This window comes from Hypomesus nipponensis, chromosome 19 (assembly GCF_054491055.1).
Source record: "Hypomesus nipponensis isolate SF chromosome 19, ASM5449105v1, whole genome shotgun sequence".
In the NCBI taxonomy this organism is placed as follows: Eukaryota; Metazoa; Chordata; class Actinopteri; order Osmeriformes; family Osmeridae; genus Hypomesus; species Hypomesus nipponensis.
In genome coordinates this window covers 8,041,378-8,067,177 of record NC_140379.1, presented here as the reverse complement: position 1 = coordinate 8,067,177, position 25,800 = coordinate 8,041,378, and the positions used below count along the sequence as shown (strand labels likewise).

The following is a 25,800-nucleotide window of genomic DNA, read 5'->3' as shown; positions in this document are numbered from 1 at the left end:
CACTTACACACACTCACATGAATGGATAGATTCCAATTAATATTTAAGTGTGTTGGTTTTCTCTCTCTCTCTCTCTCTCTCTCTCTCTCTCTCTCTCTCTCTCTCTCTCTCTCTCTCTCTCTCTCTCTCTCTCTCTCTCTCTCTCTCTCTCTCTCTCTCTCTCTCTCATAAGTACTTCAATGATTCTTGGTCCAGTCTGGAGCTAGCTAGCTTTAAATACCTCCACCAACTCAAACAAGGACTGGACTGATACTAGACAGTTCCTCTCCTTGACTCCTCTCCAGAAAGTTGATTCAGCCTGGATGCAGTTGCCAGTTTTGTCTTTTCATGGGATGGTTCATTGGGATTGATCCTCTCAGCACGACGAGTCTCTTCTCTCATGGAGGATGTTCTGAACTTAGCTGCATGTGAAGAGCAGTGTTCTACTCGGCCTTTGTTACGTGCCAGCCTCCCTCAGGGGACTATATTTTCTCTCTCACACAAATCCCACACATATGCACCTTGTTCTCTCTCTCACACAGTCCATTCACATGTACCTTGTTCGCTCTCTATATCTCTTCTCTGCAGAGCGTATTAGTATATCGCACAAACTATCCCCCCCCACCCGCCCGGTCTAACAGCAAACCCAACCCTACCACCATAACTAACACATTTTCTGCTGGAAACCCTGCACTCAGACATGACACAAATGACAACGATGATGCGGACAGGGCAGAGGGAGAGAGCAGAGGGAGAGAGCAGAGGGAGAGAGCAGAGGGAGAGAGCAGAGGGAGAGAGCAGAGGGAGAGAGCAGAGGGAGAGAGCAGAGGGAGAGAGCAGGGAACCGAGTAGCAACATGCCACATTTATCTGCCCCCTTAACTCCTCTTTCCCGCGGGCTCAGATGAGCTCAGCCCCCTGCTACTTCATTTGCCGGAAATGAGCCGTGAAGCTAGCAAGCTAGCTGCAGCTACAGCCTGGGTATGTTGATGTGGCTAAACAGGGTGGGGAAGGAAAGGAGGGATGGAGGTGTGCAAGGGGCCGTCTGGCAGAGTGGCAGGATGACAGTGTGGAGGTGACATACGGGTGACAGTTTACTGTAACTTGGACGCAAAACAGACTGAGTCGATCCCCTCTGGACAGAGATGGAGAGATGATGAAAGAATAGAGAGAGAAAGCGTGAGAGACTGAGAGACAGAGAGAGATAGAAATTCTGTGAAGAAAGTTAAGAAGCCTGCGCAGCGGGGAGAAAAGGGAGGAGGGAGAGAAAAAAAAATGTTTGCAGTGCTCACAAAGACGGCACAAAAATGATCATCAGAAAGCCTGAGCCTAATCGGCTGTGAATGGAGAATTCTATTACAATGTGGCTCCGTGTGATAAACGCTCAGCCTGTCAGAAGCTGGCGAGGGGCCTTCAGCGAGCTCTTAAAGGAAGTGAGGATCTGTGATCGTTGTACCACAGACTGGAGAGGCGAGCAGACGTCCTCTAAATACAGACGTCTTTGAACCGTGACCCAGGGTGAGATGCCAGAGATCCAGGACGTTTGTTTGACCCTCTGTTAGGATCATTTCTTTATTAAGTAATGCACTGAGTCGTCGGATTCAAAGACAGTACATTTTATGCTTGCCGGCGAGGAGACAAAATCTAATTGCAATACAAAGTTTGACCATATTATTCACTCAACACAGATAAGGTTAAACACATTTATCGCACCTCTAGTATGATAATGGTCCGCCTAGGTCAGTTTGTTTACGTAAGCCTAGTGTTATCTATAGGTCATGTGGGGTGGGGGTTCTGTACTAGAAAGAAATGCTAAGCTAATTAAACATTCTGTATAAGAACTAGTTTTGAACTAGGTTGGGAAGTGATTTGTGCAAATATATGGTTGTATTTATCATCTGAGCAATATTTCAAAAGCTAATTGTTCCGGTAGAGAGGGCAACAAGCGTGCGTGTTAAAGGAGAGACGCTACATCCCTCTCTCTGACCTGATTCTTTCATTACGTCGTTGTGACAACCGACGTTTTCAGCATTGCCCGCGGGGGCTATGTGTGGTTCTATACCTACCAGGTGCTGGGTCACACTCTGTGTATCCTTAAGCAACCCCCCCACCTACCAGCACACACCACACACACACACACACACACACACACACACCACTCCCAACACAGATGAAACGTGTGTAAGATTATACCAGGCCTCACTCCTCCTCATCTGTTCCATTTTCCTCACTCCCCCCCCCCCCCACACACACAAACACACAGCAACTCAGTGTTACTGTTGCACGTGTCTGCAGTACAGTAGCTGAAGGTGTGTGTTGGAGGAGAGATCCACCTATTTCCCTGGTGGATTCCTCCATCTTGTTCCCAAGCAAGTTAAGACCTGCATCGCACAAAGAGAATTATATCTCCCCAGATTGGGTGCACAGAGGATGTACAGCTGTGTGTCTGCCTGCCTGCCTCCATGCCTACCTCTCAGCTAACCTGCCTCCCAGTCTGCCTCCTCGCCTGCCTCCCAGTCTGCCTCCCAGTCTGCCTCAATACTTGTCTCGCTGCCTGCCCGCCTCTCAGCCCGCCTCTTAGCCTGCCTCCATGCCTGCCTCCCTCCATGCTTGCCATATTAAACTACTGTGATTTGGTGGACTAAAAGAAAAACAAACGCATCTGTCATTTGAAATTACATCTACACATCTCTGCATTGCGGTTTTGGCAGCGCATGCCTTACTGTCCGACTCAACTGGAAGTAGCCACAATGTGACCATGGGAACAACCGGCCACGCCAAAGCCTGGGATGGGCGGAGCAAATGTCGCTGTTGCAAATGGTGTTCCAGCTAGTTTTAGCTTGGCACGCATTCTGTATGTATGTGTGTGTTGTGTGTTTACTGAGTGTTGCAGGCGGTGCTGAGTGATGAAACTGCCAAAGGGGGGGTGGTGGAGGGGCTTGTTGGTAAAGCCGCATGTTGTGACATGCCAGCCCCCAAATGGCTTCAGCGAATGACACACACACATGCACACAATTGCTAGCACACACACACACACTAATCTCTAATTAACACTTGGCAGTTAAGCAGTGGCTCTTTGGGGAATGATTAATGCCCCCCTTCCCCCCCCACTTCCCCCCCAAACACACACACACCAACCTGATTGCCCCTTGGCGGTAATACTTTTGGGACCCTTCCCGTCGTCCCTTTCATCACCAAAACCCACATCATTGTTCTTCCCCATGTATTCACCCTGCTCAGGCGATCTGCTCTCGTCCCTCGCTCATTCAGAGAGAGAGAGCAGCTTCTTGCAGTAGTGCTGTTTGGGGAGTTGAAGAGGACAGTTGAGTGCTTCCCTTACTATCAAGCCAGGCACAGAGAGCGCTCTGCTGTGGACAAGTTGATCTGCTTTAGACTTTCTGGCCTCCTCCTAGCCTCCCTCGTCAGAGCTGGAAGCTCTTCTCATTACCCAAGGGCTCGACTGATGGCGTTAATCTGAAGGGTGTTAGATTCCCTTTTTTGCCTTCTGTAGCTCTCTCTCTCTCTCTCTCACACTTTCTCTCTCTCTCTCTTTCTCTCCCTTTCTCTCTTTTTCTCTCTCTCTTCTCTCCCTCCTCTCTCTCTCTCTCTCTCCTCTCTCTCGCTTTAGCTGCTGAGTCAATGCTCTCCCCCCCCCCCGGCTCACAGAGCCCCCACATTACAACACGTTTGATCACTTAGCTGTAGCCTATGTCATGTCAAATTGCAGTTTCAACAGAGATGTATCGGGTGTTGGATCAGGTGGTTGCTTGGAAGTTCACTTCCTTCTTTTTCTTTGTTGTGGCCTGTTTTGATTGGCTGGACATGGAATGGTCAAGGGTGCTTTTTCCGGGGAAAAACTGCCGAGTGAGCGTGGCGTACTTGATTAGTATGAGTGGCATCTTAGAAAAGGACACACCCTTATTGTTCAGGATCCCAAGCCAGTGGAGCCAGTTGCAGAGCTTATCCTTCCTCACAGCCTGTTTCACAGTGACAATCGAGACAACAGGGACCACAGTCATCCATGGCTGTCAGTGCTGAAGCCTCATAGCCCACCTTCTCACCACAATGAGGGGAACATCCCCTGGTGAGTTGGGAAACCCTCTCCAGCAACACACACACAGACTGACACACACACACCTACACACACAGACTGACACACAGGCACACAGACGCACAAACACATAGAATTTCAATATAAGTCATAATTGGTGTTCATCCATGATCTGAATTTGGGTCAAATGTATTATTATGTGATCGTGTACATCCTTCGTGTGACAGGTGCAATTTCGAAGGCTTTATTTATCAACATGTGTATCACAAATCCTGCCAACAGAAGGAGAGAGAGAGAGAGGATAGAGAGAGAAAGAGAGAGAGAGAGAGAGAGAGAGAGAGAGAGAGAGAGAGAGGAAGAAACATGAAGAGGAGAGAGGGTAGGGAAAATAAATGTTTAAGAATTATAATTAAGTGGCTGACATCTCTTCTGGAAAATAAATTATTCATGTTTTATTTGGTTAAAAAATGTGCATCCTCTAGGAGAGTAAAAGAGGAGGGAGGCAGGGAAAGGGAAGGGGGGATGGATGAGGAGAATATAACTGGAGGGATTGGCGACCATAAGAGAGAGGGCTTGAGATAGAGAAAAATTAGCCTGGCAGCCAGCCCAATTTATCCCCGCCCACAAAAAAATGTGGTGGGGAAGTTGGGTCTGGAGGGGCTCGTATTGGGGACAAACTATATAAAACCAGGATCTGGGTGGACCAATGAAATTGCCAGGGCGGGCTTTATACGATGATGGACAGATGATCGACAGTAACGTAATCAACAACGTCACGAAAGAGCGCTTGGGTTGAATTTGTTTTCAACAAACAACATATTACGTTGCTCTGATTGGTTGTAGATCTATCCAATTGAGTGAAGAGGCATTTGTTTTACGAGTTCGATTGAAACACGCCCCATAGTCACAGCCCAACAGAGAGTTATCAGACTCATATTCTGACTAGAATTATGAGTATGACAACGTCAGGCTGGAGAAAAATACAGTTGCAAAAAAAAAAACGACACCAAAACACAGCAGTGTGGTTACTCTGTGGAGGGAGAGAAGTATAGAGAAAAGGGGAGGAGGGAGAGAGAGAGTGATTCAGAGGTGAGAAGAGCATCACCTAAATAAAGCGTGGCTTCAGACACCAGGGGGCTGTGGTGAGGCGGCCTGGGGGGGGGGGGGGGGTGAAGAGGAGGGCTCATGGGTCATGGTCCCCCCTACCAGCACTCTAACATGCTAGAGCTAAACTGATTGTGATCAGAGCAACCAACACTATCAGCCTTGCTAATTCTGTCCCCCACCATTCACCGCAGTGCTGTTGTAGCCAGGCAGGGCCTGTAGCAGTGCTCTTCCTTAATGCTGGACGAGAATACCTTACAGTAATATCCTGTCACTGGAGAGGATGTTATCAGCCAATCACATCATCAGGAGAGACCGTCCCCTCTGTTTGTGTAGCGCTGTGTGCCGGTACTACAGCTCCTTCACTCTGGTCTCAGCCTTCATTGAGAAAACAAGAAATCTTTCGAGTGAGGCTCTAATAGTGACAACAGTAAACAGCCGAGCATTATCTTCAAAGCTTGCCGATTGTTCACTTAGGCTTATGGACTTCCGTGCAAAGGAGGAATCTCATTGTAACTCGAAACCAAGCTGGGGATAACTGGACAGATCATGCAGAGGCTGTGTTTCTGGGGTCAGGCAGGGAAGGGCTGTTTGAAGATCGGTTTGAAGGCCAGCTGTATGTTACAAGTAAATGGCCCATAGCTCTAGACATCATGAACTCTGTGCTCAAGGTTAAACCACACTATTTTACATGTTCACCTCATTGGCAGTCTCTCCATAAATCATGCCTATAATTTACACCGTTATTCAATGAAGATTTCATTCCAAAAGCAATGTCAAGATTTCTAAGCTTGAGTGATTTCGAGTTGAATGCGGGTTTGTTGACAACTTAATCAAATACCAACGGAAATGGATATTGATTTTATGTTGATATTATGTTTACAGTCAGGACTCTGCCCGTCAGGCTAATACTTTATGTGTCACATGAGGCGGAGTGTGTGTGCGTGTGCGTGTGTGTGTGTGTGTGTGTGTGCGTGTGTGTGCGTGTGTGTGCGTGTGCGTGCGTGCGTGTGTGCGTGTGCGTGCGTGTGTGTGTGTGTGTGAATGTGTGTGTGTGTGCGTGTGTGTGTGTGTGTGTGCGCGCGTGCGTGTGTGTGTGTGCGTGTGCGTGTGCGTGCGTGCGTGCGTGTGTGTGTGTGTGTGGTGTTCAGCCAATGAGGTGGGAGACAGAGGTGTTTCTGTGAAAGAGCTCATCTTCTGGAAAGGAAGAACAGTGGCTCATTCTGTGATTCTTCCTCAAATCAGTAAATGTATGCCAAGGGATTTCATTTGAATAGACTTCTTAATAACAGATTCAAATGCTTAGCACATGGCAAGGGCTTATAATTCTTCTCCCAGATGCCTTGGGAATGAACATCTTTACAATCTTTATTTTTTTTCCGGCTCACTCTTTCTTTTCGGAGTCCTCTTAATTACTTTTGTAGATTCGCCATTGATTTCCATCAAAGATCTTGCCATTATTAATCCTAGCTTTTTTTTTTTATGAATATGCATCATGCAGGACAATGTGTGAATCAAAGTGTCCTGCACAGTACCTTAATACAGCGAGGACAGATGGAGGGAAGAAGGGGGCCATGAGGTCTATAATCAATCCCTGCCCGTGCAGGAACATGTATGTGCGTGTTTGCGTCCTGAATAGGTCTTGGGTCGGGTTCAGACATAAATATGCGGCCTGAACCATACTCTCATCCCCACCTCCGCTATGCTCTGTCATTCTGGGATGAAGGGATGGAGGAGGTTCAGGGGCCTGCTCTGAGACAGATGGACAGAGGCTGGGCTAATTCCGGAGGAGGAGCGGGATAGAGGCAGAGAAAGAAAAGGCTGGAGGTCAGAACTGTCACTTCTGAAAGAAGGGAGCGTGAGAGGAAGAGGGCGACGGGGGAAGGAGGAGGACACAGACCGAGGCAGAAGGAGATGGAAGAAGGAGACTGAGATGAAGAAGGGAGTGTGTGTGCGCGGCTGCGTGTGGGGCGTGTGTGTGTAAATGGAAGCGAGAGGGTGAGTTAGTGAGAAAGAGAGGGGGATAAGGAGCTGCCAAGGGCCTACCTGGCCAGAGGGGTTATATATATGACGTGGCCACATCCCTCTGCCAATCCATCCTCCTGACTCCATCTAGATCCTCTTTCTAGATCCTTCCTTCTACCCTCCTCCCTATCTCCTCCTCCCACCCCCCCCCCCACCCCACCGCTTGCCTTGACGTGTGTGCTTGCGTCAGCAGCAGCAGCAGCAGTGTTCGCGTGCTCTCGTATTGAGTGACCCTCTCCGACTGGACAGGCCCTCCTCCAGCGCGAGCGTGTGGGTGCGCGCGCGAGTGTGTGCGCGCGCGCGAGTGAGTGTGTGTGTGTGCGCGTGCATGCGCGTGTGTGTGTGCGTACGAGTCGAAGGGCCCCCAGGCTTTCCTGCAGGCACCTCATCACAGTGTTGTGGCCCTCAGGGATGCAGCCAGTTCCCAGTCTCATTAGAGCCTTCACCCCAGGAGGAGCAGGTCTCCAAGTGCGTCCGTGGCTGCAGACCAAAGACAAGGCGCGCGCGTGTGTGTGTGCGTGCGTGTGATTCCGTGTGCGGTGGCTGTAGTCTCTCTTCCTTTCTGTTCGTACACCCCCCCCCCTCCCCCCTCCCTTGCTCATTATGACAGAGATGAATCTCAGGTGAACCCTCCCTTTCACTTTTGTGTCATCCTGAACATATAATTGGCCTAAATGATGAGCTCTTTAAAACACAATGACCCATGGCCAGATAGGGAAGAAGACGTTTGAGGTCAACGATCTGTTAGAATATGCATGTGTGCAGCCTGGGTCAGCCATGATCAAAGTGTGACCCACCAGGGCCGGAGCCTCTGCCTCAGTTAGTATGCATTCTGGGTGTGGGGCGTCGTGTGTTTGGGACGTCACATGTGTTCTATGTGTAAATGCAGCTTCTATGTGCTTTGATCTGTCTCAAGGTTTTTAGAATCACACAGCCTGATCTCATTCACACACACACACGCGCATGCACGAACACACACACACAGACACACGCATGCACAAACACACACACACACACACACACAGACACACGCATGCACAAACACACACACACACGCACCCACACACAGACACACGCATGCACAAACACACACACACACACACGCACCCACACACAGACACACGCATGCACAAACACACACACACACGCACCCACAGATGCGGCCACCCCATCACACCTCCATGGTGTAGATCGGGCTGTTCTATCAAGCCTTTGTAAAGTCTTGTAATAGTAGACATCAAGCTCAGACGCCACAGGGCTTTTGTTGGAACACCTTGATCGCACTACTACACACATGCATACGCACAGCCCACACACAGCACACACAGCACACACACAATCAGCATCACTAGCATCATGTATTGACATTTTTGTCATTCATCTCCTTCTCTGTTGTTTCCTTGTTGGCTCTGTTCTCTCTCTCGCTCTCTTTCTCTGTTTCTGTCGTTCCCACTCTTTCTCTCTGTCTCTCTCTCCTCCTGTCTTTCCCACTCTGTCTCTCTCTCCTCCTGTCTTTCCCACTCTGTCTCTCTCTCCTCCTGTCTTTCCCACTCTGTCTCTCTCTCCTCCTGTCTTTCCCACTCTGTCTCTCTCTCCTCCTGTCTTTCCCACTCTGTCTCTCTCTCCTCCTGTCTTTCCCACTCTGTCTCTCTCTCCTCCTGTCTTTCCCACTCTGTATCTCTCTTACTCTCTCTCTGTCCAGCTTTCATGCTCTGTCTCTATTTCACTCTCTGGCGCTCCCTCTCCGTTTCTCACGCCCTCTCCATCTTTCCCCTCGCCGTTTGCAGACAGGGTGTTTAGAGGTGTGCTCAGAATGTGCTCCCTCATCCTGGATCCCCCAGTGGAGTCCTTCATTAAAACTTTGGTGAATGTGCCCCTATTAGGAAACTTTTCTTCTTCTCTCCTTCTTCCATCTTCTCTTTCTCTCGAGCTTTTTGTCTTTCTACCTGCTGAACCAGTCAACCCGAATGATTAGGTTTGAATTATTCAGTCTAAATGATTCATTTAAAACGAACATTTTCAATCCCTTGATACTTCATTGTGATTTGTGATTTGATTTAGAGTGTTTTTCTGTGCTGTTGATTTGCTGTGTCACATTTATAACCAACCATTTGACTCCTGTGCCCTGTCTTTTTTAGTGTGACTCAATGATCTTCGACAAGGCTTGCCTGAGATAACCTTGTTTTGTCTCTCTGTGTGTGCCCATGTGTCCCTGCAGTACAAACAGGTGGAGCAGTACATGTCCTTCCACAAGTTGCCTGCAGACATGAGGCAGAGGATCCACGACTACTATGAGCACCGCTATCAAGGCAAAATGTTTGACGAGGAGAGCATTCTGGGAGAGCTCAATGAACCGCTACGAGAAGTAAGTGTGTGTGTGTGTGTGTTTGTGTGCAATTTGGGGGCAGGTGTGCATGTGTATGTACTGTAATGGGGTGTGGGTTTTGTGTGTTTGAATATGTTGGCATGTGTTGGCGAGTGTATATGTGTGTGTTTGCATTACCTAAGCCCTTAGCACCTGCTCCCCTCTCTCTCTCTCTCTCTCTCTCCCTCTCTCTTTCCATCTCTCCCTCACCCTCTGCCATCCCCTCTCTCTCTCTCTCTCTCTCTCTCTCTCTCTCTCTCTCTCTCTCTCTCTCTCTCTCTCTCTCTCTCCCTATCCCCCCTCTCTCTCTTTCTCTCTCACTCTCTCTTTTTCCATCTCTCCCTCGCCTTCTCCACCCCAACCACCCCATCTCTCTTGCTCTCTTACTCTCTCACACACTCACCCTCGTTTTTGGGGGGGCCTTTCTAGGAAATCATTAATTTCAACTGCCGGAAGCTGGTGGCATCTATGCCGCTGTTCGCCAACGCTGACCCCAACTTTGTGACCTCCATGCTGACCAAGCTTCGCTTCGAGGTGTTCCAGCCGGGAGATTACATCATCCGGGAGGGCACTATTGGCAAGAAGATGTACTTCATCCAACATGGCGTGGTCAGTGTGCTGACCAAGGGCAACAAGGAGACCAAGCTCTCTGACGGCTCCTACTTCGGGGGTAAGAGAGAGATGGCCAGTCCAGGCAAAAGGTCACACACACACACACACAAGCATGCATGTGGTTGTATAATATATGGTCAGAGTTACTGTATACACACAAACACACACACACACACTGCTTTGAAGCTTAAACCTTTTCAGCTTTAATATTCATAATGGTGACCTGAAAAAACACACAGAAGAATGAGTCTGTTCCGAGCCGAGGCTGGGTCTGTGTCTGTGTCTGGGTCCGAGGCTGGGTCTGTGTCTGTGTCTGGGTCCGAGGCTGGGTCTGTGTCTGTGTCTGGGTCCGAGGCTGGGTCTGTGTCTGTGTCTGGGTCCGAGGCTGGGTCTGTGTCTGTGTCTGTGTCTGGGTCCGAGGCTGGGTCTGTGTCTGTGTCTGGGTCCGGGTCCGAGGCTGGGTCTGTGTTCACATGAGCAAATGTTATTGCGGTCGTATTTTACACCAACAAACACACACAAGCAACACGCACACGCGCAGATATCTGCTCGTACGGAAACATGCGTACACACAGCCTCTCTCTGCTGGTTTGGGGAGTGTTCATCATTCCTCAGTGTTTGTTGGTCCTCCATGTTTTATGCATCCCGGCGCTCTCCTCCTATCACGTAACCCTGCTCCATTCCAAGCAGGCAGCCGGCCCGGGGGCAGATAGCCACGCTCCACATGTACAGTACATGTCGGGAGAAAAGACCTGAAGGTCACAAGCATAAAACGCTTCCAGCTCAAGCACAAAGGATAGACTAAAACTGTATTTACACATGCATAATCCCAGCACATCCTGCCTGCACATTCACCCTTTTCACGTAGAGGGTCAAGCCCTCTACCTACTTCTTTCGAGAGGGTGTGTGTGTGTAGGTGTGTGTGTGAGGCGCCTAGTCACCCGTACTGAGCCCAGGTGGTGTAAACTGAAGGGAGTGATCGTGGCCACGGCTGATGGGGTATCATTGAGACGCCGCACTCTGAGTAATGAGGGACGCACAAGCATTTAACAGCACATGACCTGCCTGTGGAAGTTTAATTACGCTGTCGCACCCCCCCCCCCCCCCACACACACACACACACATGCCCCCGTGTGCGCAGATGCACGGTTACGCGTACACACGTTATCACATAGGCACCCAGTATGTGCATACACACGCGTGCCAACACGCACGCACACAGCCCTCCTGCAGCAGCAGGGCCAGCTCAGTGCCCTTTCTCTGGGGGCCGCTGGGAAAAGAATGGAAAGATGGCAAGCAATCTATCTCCGCCCATGCCAAGATTAATCAACATTTCACACAACGGGCCCCCTGCTCGGTTACTCATCCTCCTGCTCTCCCTGGAAAGACCGAGGCAGAGGAAGGACGGAGGACGACACGGAGGGAGACGAGGCAGAGGAAGGACAGAGGAAGACACGGAGGGAGAAGAGGCAGAGGAAGACACAGAGGGAGCCGAGGCAGAGGAAGGACAGAGGAAGACACAGAGGGAGAAGAGGCAGAGGAAGGACAGAGGAAGACACGGAGGGAGACGAGGCAGAGGAAGGACAGGGGAAGACACAGAGGGAGCCGAGGCAGAGGAAGGACAGAGGAAGACACAGAGGGAGAAGAGGCAGAGGAAGACACGGGGGGAGACGAGGCAGAGGAAGGACAGGGGAAGACACGGAGGGAGACGAGGCAGAGGGGAGGAAGATATGAGGACAGACGGGGGGAGGGAAAGGGGAAGTAAAGGGAGAGAGGGAAGAAAGGGGATGCACTGAGGAGAGGATGGCCTCGCGTATCATTGTTGTCATTCTCTTCCTGATTAAACATTTATTTGGTTGTGCAAATGGGATAAAGAGCCCACACGCTATTACTAAATGCACCATGTTTTGGAAGGGAACAAGTTGCATTAATTTAACACCCTGGATCTGCTGTCATTATCCACCCCTCCCCCCACCCATGTCCCTTGCCAACGCGAAAAGGCTTTGTGGGTTTACTGTTTTATCTGTTAGATATTCCTGCCATCATCTCTGCTCTGGGAGGAAGAGGAGGATGAGATGGAAGAAGGAGGGGGAGGGAGGGGGAAACAGAGGAATAGAAAGAAGAGGAAGGAGGAAGGATAATCCAAGCCCATCACCACAGGGAAATCTGACAGTTGTTGCCAAACATGAGCTAGTCATTCATGAAATGAATTAATGTAACACACACACACACACACGCATACACACACAGAGGAGACACATGTCAGGCAGGCACGTGTGGACTCAGCGTGTTTTAGCGAGCAGGAAGTTAACCACAATGAGCATCACACACACACATACCTTGGAGTGCACATCATTATTTGCATGCAAGTGTGTGTTTGTGTGACCACTTTTTCTGCATTGGAAGGGTAGTTTGGCCTGCCACTGTCTGCATATTGACAGCCGTGTGCATAGACAGTGCTCCTTCTCAGTGCAATGGACATGATTCACGTGCTTCAACTCCCAGTGCTCTCTTCCCGATGGCTAGCTGTTGTGCACACTCACTGTGGAGATCCTGGAGTTAGGATATCATGTGACATGTTCTGGACAAGAGCGTTTGGCACAAAGCAATCTGGAGGGAGCAGAAATCCAATGTGACTGGAATATTCTGTCCGGGAGCCACAGAGGCTCTGCATGGGAGGTCCACCAGAACCCCTGCTCCCCTACCCCAACACACACGCTCACACTCACACACAAACTAAAATACACACTCACATATACACAGTAGCATAAAACAGACCCAGACACTCCCCTTTGGCCAAACATACACGCACACACACAATACACTCAGAAATACACACGCAGAAAAAAAGGGTCCTTATCCAGTACAAGGCCCCCCTCAGGTGGTGGTATCAGGGCAGGATCTCCAGGCAGCCCGGTACTCTCTGGTGCAAGCTGTGTATTGTGCCATAATAGGTCAGCCTTTGTAGCCTGCTGTAATTGCTGCTGTATGACTTGGTTTGGTCCTGCTCTCTCTCTCTCTCTCTCTCTCTCTCTCTCTCTCTCTCTCTACCCCCTCCCTCCATCTCTCTCTCCTACTCTCTGTCTGTCTGTCTCTCTCTCTCTTGCCTCTCTTCCATTTCTGTTTCCCTCTCTCTCCGTGACCTTACTGTAGAAGGAGAAGTCCATCACAGCCGCTTATCAAAGAATCAAAGACCTGCTCTGTGATAGGTGATTGGGAGCTCAGACAGTTCACTCCTGCCTTCAAGTGAACTGAGACTGGAGAAGAAGAAAGAGAGAGCGAGGGAGGGAGAGAGAGAGAGAGAGAGAGAGAGAGAGAGAGAGAGAGAGAGAGAGAGAGAGAGAGAGAGAGAGAGAGAGAGAGGGAGGGAGAGACAGAAAGTGAGAGAAAGAATGAGTTGAGGAGAGGCATGGGAGATGTCAAAAGAGAGACAGAGACAGGGAGAGAGGAAAGAGAGAGAGAAGAGGAAACAAAAGAGGAAACAAAAAGGCGGAGAAGAAGCGAGAGATTGAGAGAGGGTGAGAGAGAGGGAGAGAGAGAGGTAGACAGAGAGACAAAGGGGCAGAGAGAGGTATAGAGAGGGTGCAGGATAGAGTGTGCAGCAGGAAATCTCCAGTGTTATCTGGCGGCTCCACTCCTGCTAAGGTCCTCTCCGAAGAAACTGCTCTTAATCTCTAGTCCATGTCCAGTCCGAGGCTCTCTCTCTCCATCTCTCCCCCTCCTTGTGTGTGTGCGTGCATGTGTGTGTGAAGTGGTAAGTCACAAAAGCGAAACAGTGAGGGGCTTATCTGAGTCACTTAGAGCAGCTGGCACCAGGGATGGCATCTGGATTAGCACCAAAGGCTGGCATTGGTTCAGTCTAGGTAATCCTCTCCAGTGTTGGAGGGTCTGCAGGGCGAGGGTGAAAGCGAGGCTCCTTCTGTGCAGTCCAATACAGTGTATTTGTCAGGTTGAGTTTGGGAGCGGGGTCTGGGACAGTGGGACATCTGTACCGCATGCAGTTCTGTGGCTGGGGGTCTCCATTGCCGTAGCTATGGACTGGGACAGGGAGGAGAGGTAACCAGAAGTGACGTGACACCAGCTATGGTGATAGCTACACCAGACTCTGCCTGACCCGAGCCTGTGCATGGTAAACAAATTGTGTGTGTGTGTGTGTGTTATGCTAATGTAGCGTGGATGGAGCGTGGTGTGTCATAGGGAATCAGGCTGCCCTGTGCGGATGTTGTAAAGGTTAGCGAATGTCCTCTCCCAAGTCTGGGGGCGGTGTGTGTGTGTGTGCGTGTCTGGCGTTCGTGTGATGTGTGTGGGGGTGTGTGTGTGTGTGTGAGGGAGGGAGGATAGAGATGTAAACCGACAGCTGAGCTCAGTCCAGGTGAGCTTCCACAGTCCAGACTGCAGGACACAGATACTTCTCTCTCACACACACACACGTTTGCACATGCTGTATACCCACACACACACACGAAACACACTCATTAAGAACTGCTCAGGTCACATGGCCCCCAGTGCTCCAACGTGGACCAGGCATGTGACATCCAGGCAAGGTCATGCCTCCTTCGTCATCATGTTTTCCTCATCCTCCATTCACATCCAATTTTAATTGGGAGCCATTCATTTTTAACGACCGCCTCTGTCATTAGGCGGGACTCTTCCACATGACACTCGTAAGCACTCCACGACCGCAACGCAAATCAATTCCCTTCCTCCTTCTGTGTCCCTGAGTTTGCTTTTAAACAGGATTACCAGATGCAGTGGTGGGACCGGCTTGGGCCCAGGGGATAAAACACACTACTGCTACAGACACACACAGAGGCCTGACAGCCTAAGCCTGTTTGGTGTGATTACATGCGGTATTGTGTGTGTGTTTGTGTGTACTGGAGAGGGAGGGGGGTACTGCGCCAGTCCCTACTGTCCCAGTAGACCTGAGGAAAGAGGTTAGTGTCACTGTAAATACTGTACATCCTTCTAAAGGAATATGGGGACTTTGAATAGCATGGTCTAGTCTTCAGCAGTACTACCATGCGACTTACAGCTGGTTTAGGCACCCCTGTAGACTGTGAGCAGAATCAATTAGAAGTCTATTAAAATGAAGCCCTTAGGGGAATGTTCCAGGCAATGAGAAGTGGAGTTTTACATGATCGAGCTGTTTCCCATTTGGCAGCTGATGTTGAAGGGATCATGTACAGCACTGTACACTCCGACATGGCCCCTCGACGGTACCGCACCGACCCATGGACGCACTCACACGATCGCTTTCTCTCAGGAGCACGTGCCATATCTTTGGCTACTTTCCAATCCCTCTGGTTGGGATTAGGCTGGTGCCTTGGTCCAGTGTGTCTGATCTGTCGTATCTGGTTCAGTGTATCTGGTCCTGTGTATCTGGTTCAGTGTATCTGGTCCTGTGTATCTGGTTCAGTGTATCTGGTCCTGTGTATCTGGTTCAGTGTATCTGGTCTGGTGTGTCTGGTCTAGTGTGTCTGGTCTAGTGTGTCTGGTCTGGTGTGTCTGGTCCAGTGTGTCTGGTCTGGTGTGTCTGGTCTGGTGTGTACATGCAAGACAATTAGACAATAAAGGAGGAGACAGAGTGACAGAGAGATAGAGAGACAGAAAGACAGAGGTAGAGAAACACAGGCCGTGAGATGGAAAGAAAGAGAATGACAGGAACAGCTGTAATGGGATATGAGATGTTGAGCTAAATTCCCTCAGCAGTTGATCTGATGGAAGCAGAGTTCTGGATAAACGTAATGCGGTGAGCACACTCTGTATGGAGTGACGCAATTCTGTAGGAGAATTGAAAGCGGGAGTGCGAATGAGTAGGTAAATGGCTTTCTGTGAAAGACTGAGAGGGACAGCCAGCACTGAGTGTGTGTGTGTGGGGGGGGGGGGGGGGTCCGGAGATGAAAGAAAGAGGCAGACAGCGCAGCTGGGAATGTATGTGATCGTGACAGGGGAGCACACGAATGGCCTCTCTCTCCTTTTCCCTCTCTATCCTTCTCTCTCTCTTTCCCTCTTTGTCGTGCACTTTCGACACCTCTCACTGTCTTTCTCCATCCACCACCTATCTCTCTATCTCCTTCTCTCACACGCACGACGTTGGGCCCGTGTTCTACAGAACCAGAGCTCTACAGCCCAGCAGCCTGTTACTAAATGGAGCATTATTGTGCTGATCCGGCACAGTGCAGAGATGAGGGCTGGCACAGCTCTAAGCTGGGGAAATGGCTTCAGCTGTGGATTACAACAAAAAAGAAATAGCCACAGGAGAAAAAATATATATTTTGGGGGGTTTGTTTCAAAGTTCATTTTCATTTATCAGGGTTGTACAGTAACAGCTTCAATAGGATGAAAAACCAAAACACACACAGAGTTTGGTGTTCAGAGTGTTCCAAAGACCATAGTGACCATGAGGTCTTTATTTAGTATGAATGTACCAGCTTCTGGGTTCAGGATAATAACATCATTGTTCTAGTTTTGTTCAAGTATATTGTATTTACAGAAGCTGCTGCTCTGACTAGTCCCCTGAGAGTAATACAGTCCATTGAACTGAATACAATTACCGTAAGCTGACCTAAACTGAAATATACTAAACTGAACTGCTTTGACCATGTGACCTGTGTTCACTCCTTGTGTGTCCAGAGATCTGTTTGCTGACGCGAGGTCGTAGGACGGCCAGTGTGAGGGCAGACACTTACTGCCGTCTGTATTCGCTGTCTGTGGACAACTTCAACGAGGTTCTGGAGGAGTACCCCATGATGAGGCGGGCCTTCGAGACCGTGGCCCTGGATAGGCTGGACCGCATTGGTACGTTTGGTTTATTTGATTGGCCTGGGTGGAAAGGAAACAATTACTGTTGATCAATGTCTTGAGGGAAAATGTTGGCATGTGAACAGTAAGTGTCTGTGTATTTACAGTATGTGTGGTGTGTGTGGGTGTGTGCATGTGGGGACTGCTCAGGGTCAGTGAAGCCTGTGGACAGATGTGTCACATTAGCTCAGTCCACACTGCTCCTCCCATGTTACAACACACACATCTGGCATCGAAGGCACTGCCAATGGGGCAGGCCCAGAGGACAGGGGGGCAATCTCTCACTCTCTCTCCCTCCCTCTCTGTCTCTCTCTCCCTCTCTGTCTCTCTCTCCCTCTCTGTCTCTCTCTCCCTCTCTGTCTCTCTCTCCCTCTCTGTCTCTCCCTCCCTCTCTGTCTCTCTCTCCCTCTCTGTCTCTCTCTCCCTCTCTGTCTCTCTCTTTCCATCCGATCTCTCTTTTCAGTCATTGTCATCATCATCTTATAGGCTTATCCAGTCATCCAGGAACACAGCCTTAGAGAGAGAAATAGAACTAAAGCCTGTTAGAGAGAGGTGGGGCAGAAAGACAAAGACAGAGACAAAACCCCTGTTACTGTAACAGATGGACAGAGAGACAGGCAGAAAGACAGACAGACAGACAGACACAGAGAGAGAGAGAAAGAGAGAGACAGGCAGACACAGACAGACAGACAGACAGGCAGAGAGAGAGACAGGGAGAGAGACAGACAGACAGAGAGCGAGTGACAGAGGGAAGGGGGGGGGGGGGTATCCCTATTTACACAGAAAGAGAACCATGCCAAACTTGAAGTGCAGAAACAACATGGCCCGAACCTACCTCCCTCACCATTCATCTCTGTTGGGTAAATCACTTGCCTGAGACAGTGAATGAGGCTATTTGAGTCATAAGCTAACCTTCCCAGCAATGAGTCACCAAGTGGAGTGGAGCAACATACAGTTCAGTAGTGACAGGAGTCAAAACAGGGTTCAGGGAAATCCATGCTGGATCGTCATGAGACAGGGCTGATGGTATAGATCTTTAACCAACCCTCACTTGTCTCATGAAGGTCACCTGACGACACCTCACTTACATATACAAATCCAAACATGGAGTTGACCTTTCCCAGCATGCTTCTCCTTGTTCCGTGCGTCTCTGTGGATTGAGACCGAAGGGCCTCTTTTCAACCTGTGAACGCAGCTCTCTGTCCATGGGAGTTGTTCTCTATGAGCCAGAGCAAAATGGCTGCAGGGGCCAGTTGGTTGAAAAGGGACGGTTTGAAGTGATGTGGTTGGTAGATGAATGTCACATCCACAACACACACAAAGCACAAGGACAGATAGATATCAGACAATACATTTAAAATAATGTAACTGCAAATAATGTGCAATGTTTTTTTCAAAGCAAATTTCAAAGTTGTAAAACAGAGGTTACACGCACACAAAAAAAGTACACACACATTGGAATCACATACTGTACACAGGCTCAATGCAGCACTTAGCACTCTCTGTTCCTCCCTTCCTGACTAACTAATAGATGGAAGCCATTGCTTCCTGTGTGTGTATCCGAGTGTGTGCGTATTTCAATGTGTATTGTGTGTGCGTGTGTTTGTTTGTGTGTATAAATGGTGCTCACCTCTCCCCACACCTTCCAGGTAATGAAGTCATCCAAACAGCTCTGCTTCTCTCATTAATTCATGTCTTAATAGACCCCGAGCAATCTGACCAGAACTGAGGCTGGTGGGCTGGGGGGGGGGGGGGGGTGAGAGCTGCTGGGCGGTCATGTTGGACTGAGAGACACGCACAGGCTAATACACGCATACACACACACACAATACTCACACACCCTCTCACAAAGACAGTCACACACAGACACAACACACACAGGTCATCGTTCACCTCACATATGAGGGCTGCGAGAGATTGATCTGCCTCTAATTGCGCTTACAGTAGCGAGCCTCTAAGGCGACGCCATTCACTGGCAGCGTGTGGCGGGGATCCAATCGCCAGGGCAACAGAGGTGCATATTAACCTCTTGGTTGCCGCCTGGCTCATGAAGGAATGATTGATGGATTATCAGTTTGGAGTTGAGGCTGTTTATTAACAGAAAAGCTCCCCTCTCCTCCGCCTGCCTGCCTGCCTGCCTTCTCGGGACCCACTCCATTAGTGTGGCTGGGACCTTGTGCCTGCCCTTGACCCACCCTATCCCCCTTCCTCACTCCTGGTTGGCCTCCCACTCTGTGATTGCACCACCCCCCTCCTCCCCCCCTCTCGCTCGGTCAGTGTAACATGTGTAAGGAGAGGTCCACCTCTGTATCCATGGTCCTGCTGGACCTGCTGTTTGTTCTTCCTCTGGCCTCTTACCTACCTCTCCACAGTAAGAGCTGCTCAAACAGACACACATACACATTCACACACACAATATACGTACACGCTCATACACACACCATATGCGTAGAGACACATACACCATAAACACACACACACAAACACACAAACATAATGCGTACACACATAAATGCACACTGGCACCAAACGCACAAATACATGCACACACGTACACACCATATATACACATTGACTGATTATGTATATATGCACACTCATATAGCAAATGCACACACACATATACCCCTTGGACGTAAACACATACACAATACGTACACACAGACACACACACACACCTACACACACACACAAGCAGACACGAACACAGCTCTCACACACATATTCGGACACACACGCACACACACCCTGCTGGAGCTATCATGGCTTCCAATCCCTTCATGTTAGTCCCCTCTGTGCTTCGCTTCTCTCTCTCGCCTCCCTCTCTTCCCTTCACCCGCCCCTCTCATCCTCCTTCATCCCCTCTCTCTCTCTCTCTCTCTCTCTCTCTCTCTCTCTCTCTCTCTCTCTCTCTCTCTCTCTCTCTCTCTCTCTCTCTCTCTCTCTCTCTCTCTCTCTCTCTCTCTCTCTCTCTCTCTCTCTCTCTCTCTCTCTCTCTCTCTCTATCCCTCCTCCAGACCCCAGCCGGGGTTTATCCTCTCTTCTTCAAGCTGTCCTTGGTGGTGGCTGCTGTTAGCTAGTGCTGCCGTGTGTGGAAGAGGAATCAAAGGGGTGTCTGGGAGTGTGGCCTGATCACAGTGTGCTCTCCTGCTCCTTAATATTCACTACAGCAGCCGCAGGCCACCGCTCGCTTTGTTGCCTAAATGTGACACTTATTCACTGTATCAAAAACTCACAATCGCAGTCAAGTTTTCTCCCGTGTACAAAGGGAGAAGGAGGATGTGATTCCTGGTGCTCAAGAGAGGGCTGCACTGATCATCTGAGATGTGGATTTAGAACAATTCGGGGTTAGGAGTGTGTGTTGGCTGATCTGAACATGCAATGCTTGCAAACTTAGCCTGGTTTTGTTGTCAGATGCAGTGTGCAAACTGATCCTGAACTAACAATGTGTGTGTGTGTGTGTGTATCTCTGACAATCTTCCAGGCAAAAAGAACTCCATTCTCCAGCACAAGGTCCAGCATGACCTCAGTTCAGGTGTGCTCAACTACCAGGAGAATGAGATCATCCAGCAGATCGTCCAGCACGACCGGGACATGGCCACCTGCGCCCACCTCTTCCAGAACATCCCACCCCCCGCACCGCCCTCGCCCACGCCTGTCATCTGGGCCCCGCTCATCCAGGCACCCCTCCAAGCCGCAGCTGCCACCACTTCGGTCGCCATCGCCCTGACCCACCACCCCCACCTGCCCCCCACCATCTTCCGCCCCCCTGTCTCCCTCCTGGGCTTGAAGGACCCCCCTGGCAGGCTGAAGAAGTTCCATACGGTGGTGCCCACCTCCACAAACTCCGCAGGCCCAGGCTCAGCCGGGGACTCACCTACGAGTACCCCCACGAAACTGCACTCTGGGGTGGACACGCCACTGCTGGCCTCCTTTAGGGCCCATCACATGACTTCAGGTTCTGGAATAGCTAGCTCCAGCTCCAGCCAACAGGCCTCAACCAGTGGAGCACACTCTGGGTCTGTCAGGGCCGGGGCCTCTGGGGCCTTCCCCTTTGGACCCTTCTCCTCTTCAGACTCCCCTTCCTCGAGCCTGGCCCAGCTCCATCCCCAGCCCCAGCAGCAGCATCCCCTCCCCTGTGGCACCCCCCCTCTCTCCAACCTCTTCCTGCCACAGGGGGCAACTGGCGGGGTGGCAGGGGGAGCCACAGGGGGGGCTACCGGGTGGTCGTCTGGGAGAGCCAGTGGCGGGGCAGAAGGAGGGGTGTGTGAGGGGGCAGCTGAAGGTTGGGCATCAGAGGGCTACGCAACAGGAGGGGCAACTGGGGGGCATGTACGGGGGGCAACTGGGACAACTGGGACTTCAATGACAGGGGTGATGGTGGAACACATAGCTAGAGGATTAGGAGTAGGTGCTTCAGCTGGGGAAATGGGAGGGGCTTCAGGTGGGGCAGTGGGAGGGGCCATAGGAGGGGCTTCAGGTGGGGCAGTGGGAGGAGCCATAGGAGGGGCTTCAGGTGGGGCAGTGGGAGGAGCCATAGGAGGGGCTTCAGGTGGGGCAGTGGGAGGAGCCATAGGAGGGGCTTCAGGTGGGGCAGTGGGAGGAGCCATAGGAGGGGCTTCAGGTGGGGCAGTGGGAGGAGCCATAGGAGGGGCTTCAGGTGGGGCAGTGGGAGGAGCCATAGGAGGGGCTTCAGGTGGTTCCAGCCCTTTGGCCAGCCAGCTGCTCCATAGCCAGTCCCTCACTAAGCCTTCTCAGGTTGGCCCCCTACATCAATTTTCAGGGGGAGGCAGGACGTCTAGTGGCCTCAACCTATTCCACACCCCCCCTCCAGGCTCACCGTCTCCCAGTAGAGGCCAGCTTCCTCTGCAGACCTCCCAGCCTTCCCAGTCCTCTCAGTCCTCCCAGTTCTCAAAGACAACCCACTCCTCCCAGCCCCTCCAGTCCTCCCTGCCTCACCAGTCCTCCTCCCTGCCCCCCCACTCCTCCCAGCCCCTTCAGTCCTCCCTACCCCCCCACTCCTCCCTGCCCCACCAGTCCTCCCTGCCCCCCCACTCTTCCCTGCCCCCCCAGTCCTCCCAGCCCCCCCAGTCCTCCCAATCGCCTCTTCCCCTCCAACCTACTGAGGGCTCTCCATCTTCCCTGGGCCAGTTCACCCTAGCCGGCCTTCAGGCCGGCCTCCAGTCCAGCCTCCAGAGAGGCCTACAGCCCCAGCTGTCCCTGGAGAGGTCTGCCTTGGCCTCGTTGGCCCAGTACGGCTCAGCCAATGCCTCCCCCTGCTACACCCCCCTGGGCCCCAGCCCCACGGTCCAGAGCCCTGTGAGCAGCAGGACTTTCCACTACAGCGACCCGAACAGCGCGTCTGGCTCCCACAGCTCCCTGTTCCTGCCCCAGACCCCCTCCTTCCCCACCCAGCCTACAAGCCAACCCCAGGCCGGAGGCAGGGAGTCTCCTCTGGGCCGCTTCTCTGAGGATATGAAACTCCTGTCCAGCTCCCACCCGTCCCTGCCCTCCCTGCCCCAGGAAATGGGCCTGGCTCTGGGCCACTCCTCCCCTCCTCGCCCCCTGTCATCCATGGAGCCTGGATACTGCCCCTCCCCCTTCTCCTCGCCCAACCTGGTACCCAAACCTTGTAGCTCGGTGCCAGGGCACATGACTCCGCCCGTCCAAGTGTCCCCAGGGCACCCGCACCACCAGGGGCAAACCCTGCCCCCCATCGCCTCCCCAGCCCTCCCTCCCAGGAGAGGGTCGGGAAACCACCCCTCTGAACTGGAACCTGTGCGCGCCAAACTGCCCTCCAACTTGTGAGGTTTAATCACACCCTCCGACCCTTGACTGATAAACACAGACAAACAATCTACCATCATGACCTTTGACCTTCGTTTCTGTCCTTCCCTTTTGGCCTCACTGTATTTTCCTCCTCGTTTTTCAAGATCTTAATATTACTGTGATTTAACCAAGATAAAAGATATAACCCTTAACCAGGTCCATTAGAGCTTAAGTACTTCATTTGTTTCTTGCTTTGTCCTCTTCTCTTTTATATTTAAACATCGTATATACATAGAGATATATTTAAACTGTATGTGTTGATATCAAGGGATAGGAGGGTGTGAAATTATATTCTTAGAAGCGGAAGGACATTTCATTCTTTCTAACTATGCCAAATTCATCTGAAAGGGGTTTGGTAAGCTGACAGTGGAGTAAAAAAAACGGACGACAGTAGTATTTTTTCTGCAGGAACCTATGCACTAACACCTGCATGTATAGATGCTTTTTTGTGTGTTTCAAAAAAAAGAAAAAAAAAAAAAAAACGGAATCTACCTTTATAGCTAAAAAAGAATACGTTTTACTTACCTTCCCATACAGGGGTCCCATGTTGCTGATGGCTGACCCTGAAATGTATCTTATTAGATTGTACTTAATTATCCTCTGTATAGACTTTGAAAAAACCTTCCGAGGTGAAGAAGAGATTAGGAAACCAAAAAGACTTTTCCTCTGGAGCAATCAGCCCATCTCCTCTTTGACCTGGGTGTCATCCAACTTTTTACTATTTTATTTGAACCATTTATCGTAGTAATATAAAGAGGAGGGGTGGGGGAGGGGTGAGGAGGGGGACATGGGCTCTTCATGTCAGTACTGAGACATCTTGACAAGTTAGTGACTGGCTTTCTCTCCCTCAGCCCCACTCCTAACAAACTCACTTTGTCTTCCAAGCTCATGTTGCCGATGCTTTTTTTGGTGATGCGAAGCAGAACAACGCCCTTCAAATTGTTGGGTTGGACAGTAGGTGTGTGTGTGTGTGTGTGTGTGTGTGTGGTGCGTGTGTGTGGTGTGTGTGTGTGTGTATATGTGTGTGTGTGTGTGTGTATGTACAGGATATGTGTATTTGTGTGAGAGTGTGCAATGTTGGAAAAGCTCAATGCAAAGCAAGAAATCTTGCCTGAATGACCAAGAGGAATTTAGCCTTTTCACAAAAACCCCACCAAGATCTTCCGCAGTCCCGGCTTGTTCACAGTCCTGCCCATGATATCCTCCAGTACCCTGTGCACAGTCCTGCCTGTGATATCCTCCAGTACCCTGTGCACAGTCCTGCCTGTGATATCCTCCAGGACCCTGTGCACAGTCCTGCCTGTGATATCCTCCAGGACCCTGTGCACAGTCCTGCCTGTGATATCCTCCAGGACCCTGTGCACAGTCCTGCCTGTGATATCCTCCAGGACCCTGTGCACAGTCCTGCCTGTGATATCCTCCAGGACCCTGTGCACAGTCCTGCCTGTGATATCCTCCAGGACCCTGTGCACAGTCCTGCCTGTGATATCCTCCAGGACCCTGTGCACAGTCCTGCCTGTGATATCCTCCAGGACCCTGTGCACAGTCCTGCCTGTGATATCCTCCAGTACCCTGTGCACAGTCCTGCCTGTGATATCCTCCAGGACCCTGTGCACAGTCCTGCCTGTGATATCCTCCAGGACCCTGTGCACAGTCCTGCCTGTGATATCCTCCAGGACCCTGTGCACAGTCCTGCCTGTGATATCCTCCAGGACCCTGTGCACAGTCCTGCCTGTGATATCCTCCAGGACCCTGTGCACAGTCCTGCATGTGATATCCTCTAGGACGCTCTCCAGCCCAACGCCAGCACACAGTACACTTCACTCACTAGTTATCCCAGAGCCCACACACACACACACAGGCACACACACACACACACTCCGGAGACAAACAATGTAGCAAATGCACAGGAATCACCCAGGTGGACATATGCTTTGAGATCTATAACGGTGTAAACGTGTTACAGAGCTGCTTCAGACCAGTAAATAATCCACACTGTGTGTAACGTGTGCATCACAACCCACAGCTGCTATAAGGTCAACACAGACATTCACTCTCTAATTGAATGCCAGTGTTGAGTTGAACATGAATGTATGCACTTTGGTAGTTGTCCTATGTTTGGGGTTTGTACACTGGTACTATATGGTGAGATGCAAAAGACAGTTTCAGCAGACAGCTGTTTTCATGATGAGACTACTAACGCATGTAAGTTGCTGAGAGGAGTTCTGTGGTGGAGTGGTAACATGTTTTATGATAGTACTTTAGAAACAGAATATAACATAGCCCTGACCAAAACAGCTGCCATGAGGTCACGGACTGTAAGATCCTGACTGTCCTGCTGCTTCATGTGTGTGTGTGTGTGTGTGTGTGTATGGGTATGTGTCTGTGTGTGTGTATGCTAGTCCAAATATTCACAGAGAAGGTCTGAGTTAATAAAGACAGAGAGAAAAGCATGGCTTCCTCCAAGCCTCTCTACTCAACCTCCACGTCCTGATATAATAAGACAGCCCCATGACCCCTGACCCCTGAACCTTGACCCCAGTAGGCCAGATGTGTGTACAGTGCCCACACTCTCTGCTCATTACAGCCCCAGCCGCCCTGTAACAAGAAAACACACACAAACACTCCAACACATAACAACACACACATACAAGTACACACAGAAGTACACATCCACACACAAAAATGCATGAACACGCGAAAAACATGCTTTTCACCACCATACGTTGAACACAAATCATGACATCAATAAAGCTATCCCTGTTGTAGTTTTGCCATTCATTCCTTTGATACATTTTGTCACGACAGACTCAAATTTGATAAATGTAGTCCAAAAATAGTATAGTGGGATAGCTTTAAATAAAATCCCATTCATACATGACTGAATTGATGTCTGAAGTTTAGACAGTCTTGTCATAGGGGTGAACATAAGACTTACAAGAAACACCAAAGCAATTCTGTGAAGCAGCTTATCTACTGGAGGTAACAGTCTCTTATTTGAAGATAACACATGGCTTCATCTTCTGTTTAGCAGT

General features: G+C 50.4%; 1 protein-coding gene across 1 annotated transcript in view; it reads left to right on the top strand.

Moving 5' to 3' along the window:
• Window positions 1-22,744, top strand: part of hcn4 (hyperpolarization activated cyclic nucleotide-gated potassium channel 4) — a 58,342-nt gene extending 35,598 nt beyond the window's left edge. Inside the window, exons 6-10 of the mRNA XM_084681786.1 lie at window positions 9,377-9,523; window positions 9,953-10,193; window positions 16,769-16,933; window positions 20,421-21,792; window positions 22,039-22,744. Of these exons, the coding sequence (XP_084537912.1) occupies window positions 9,377-9,523; window positions 9,953-10,193; window positions 16,769-16,933; window positions 20,421-21,792; window positions 22,039-22,744 (2,631 nt within the window). The remainder of the gene's footprint in view (window positions 1-9,376; window positions 9,524-9,952; window positions 10,194-16,768; window positions 16,934-20,420; window positions 21,793-22,038) is intronic.
• The last annotated feature ends 3,056 nt before the right edge of the window (window positions 22,745-25,800 follow it).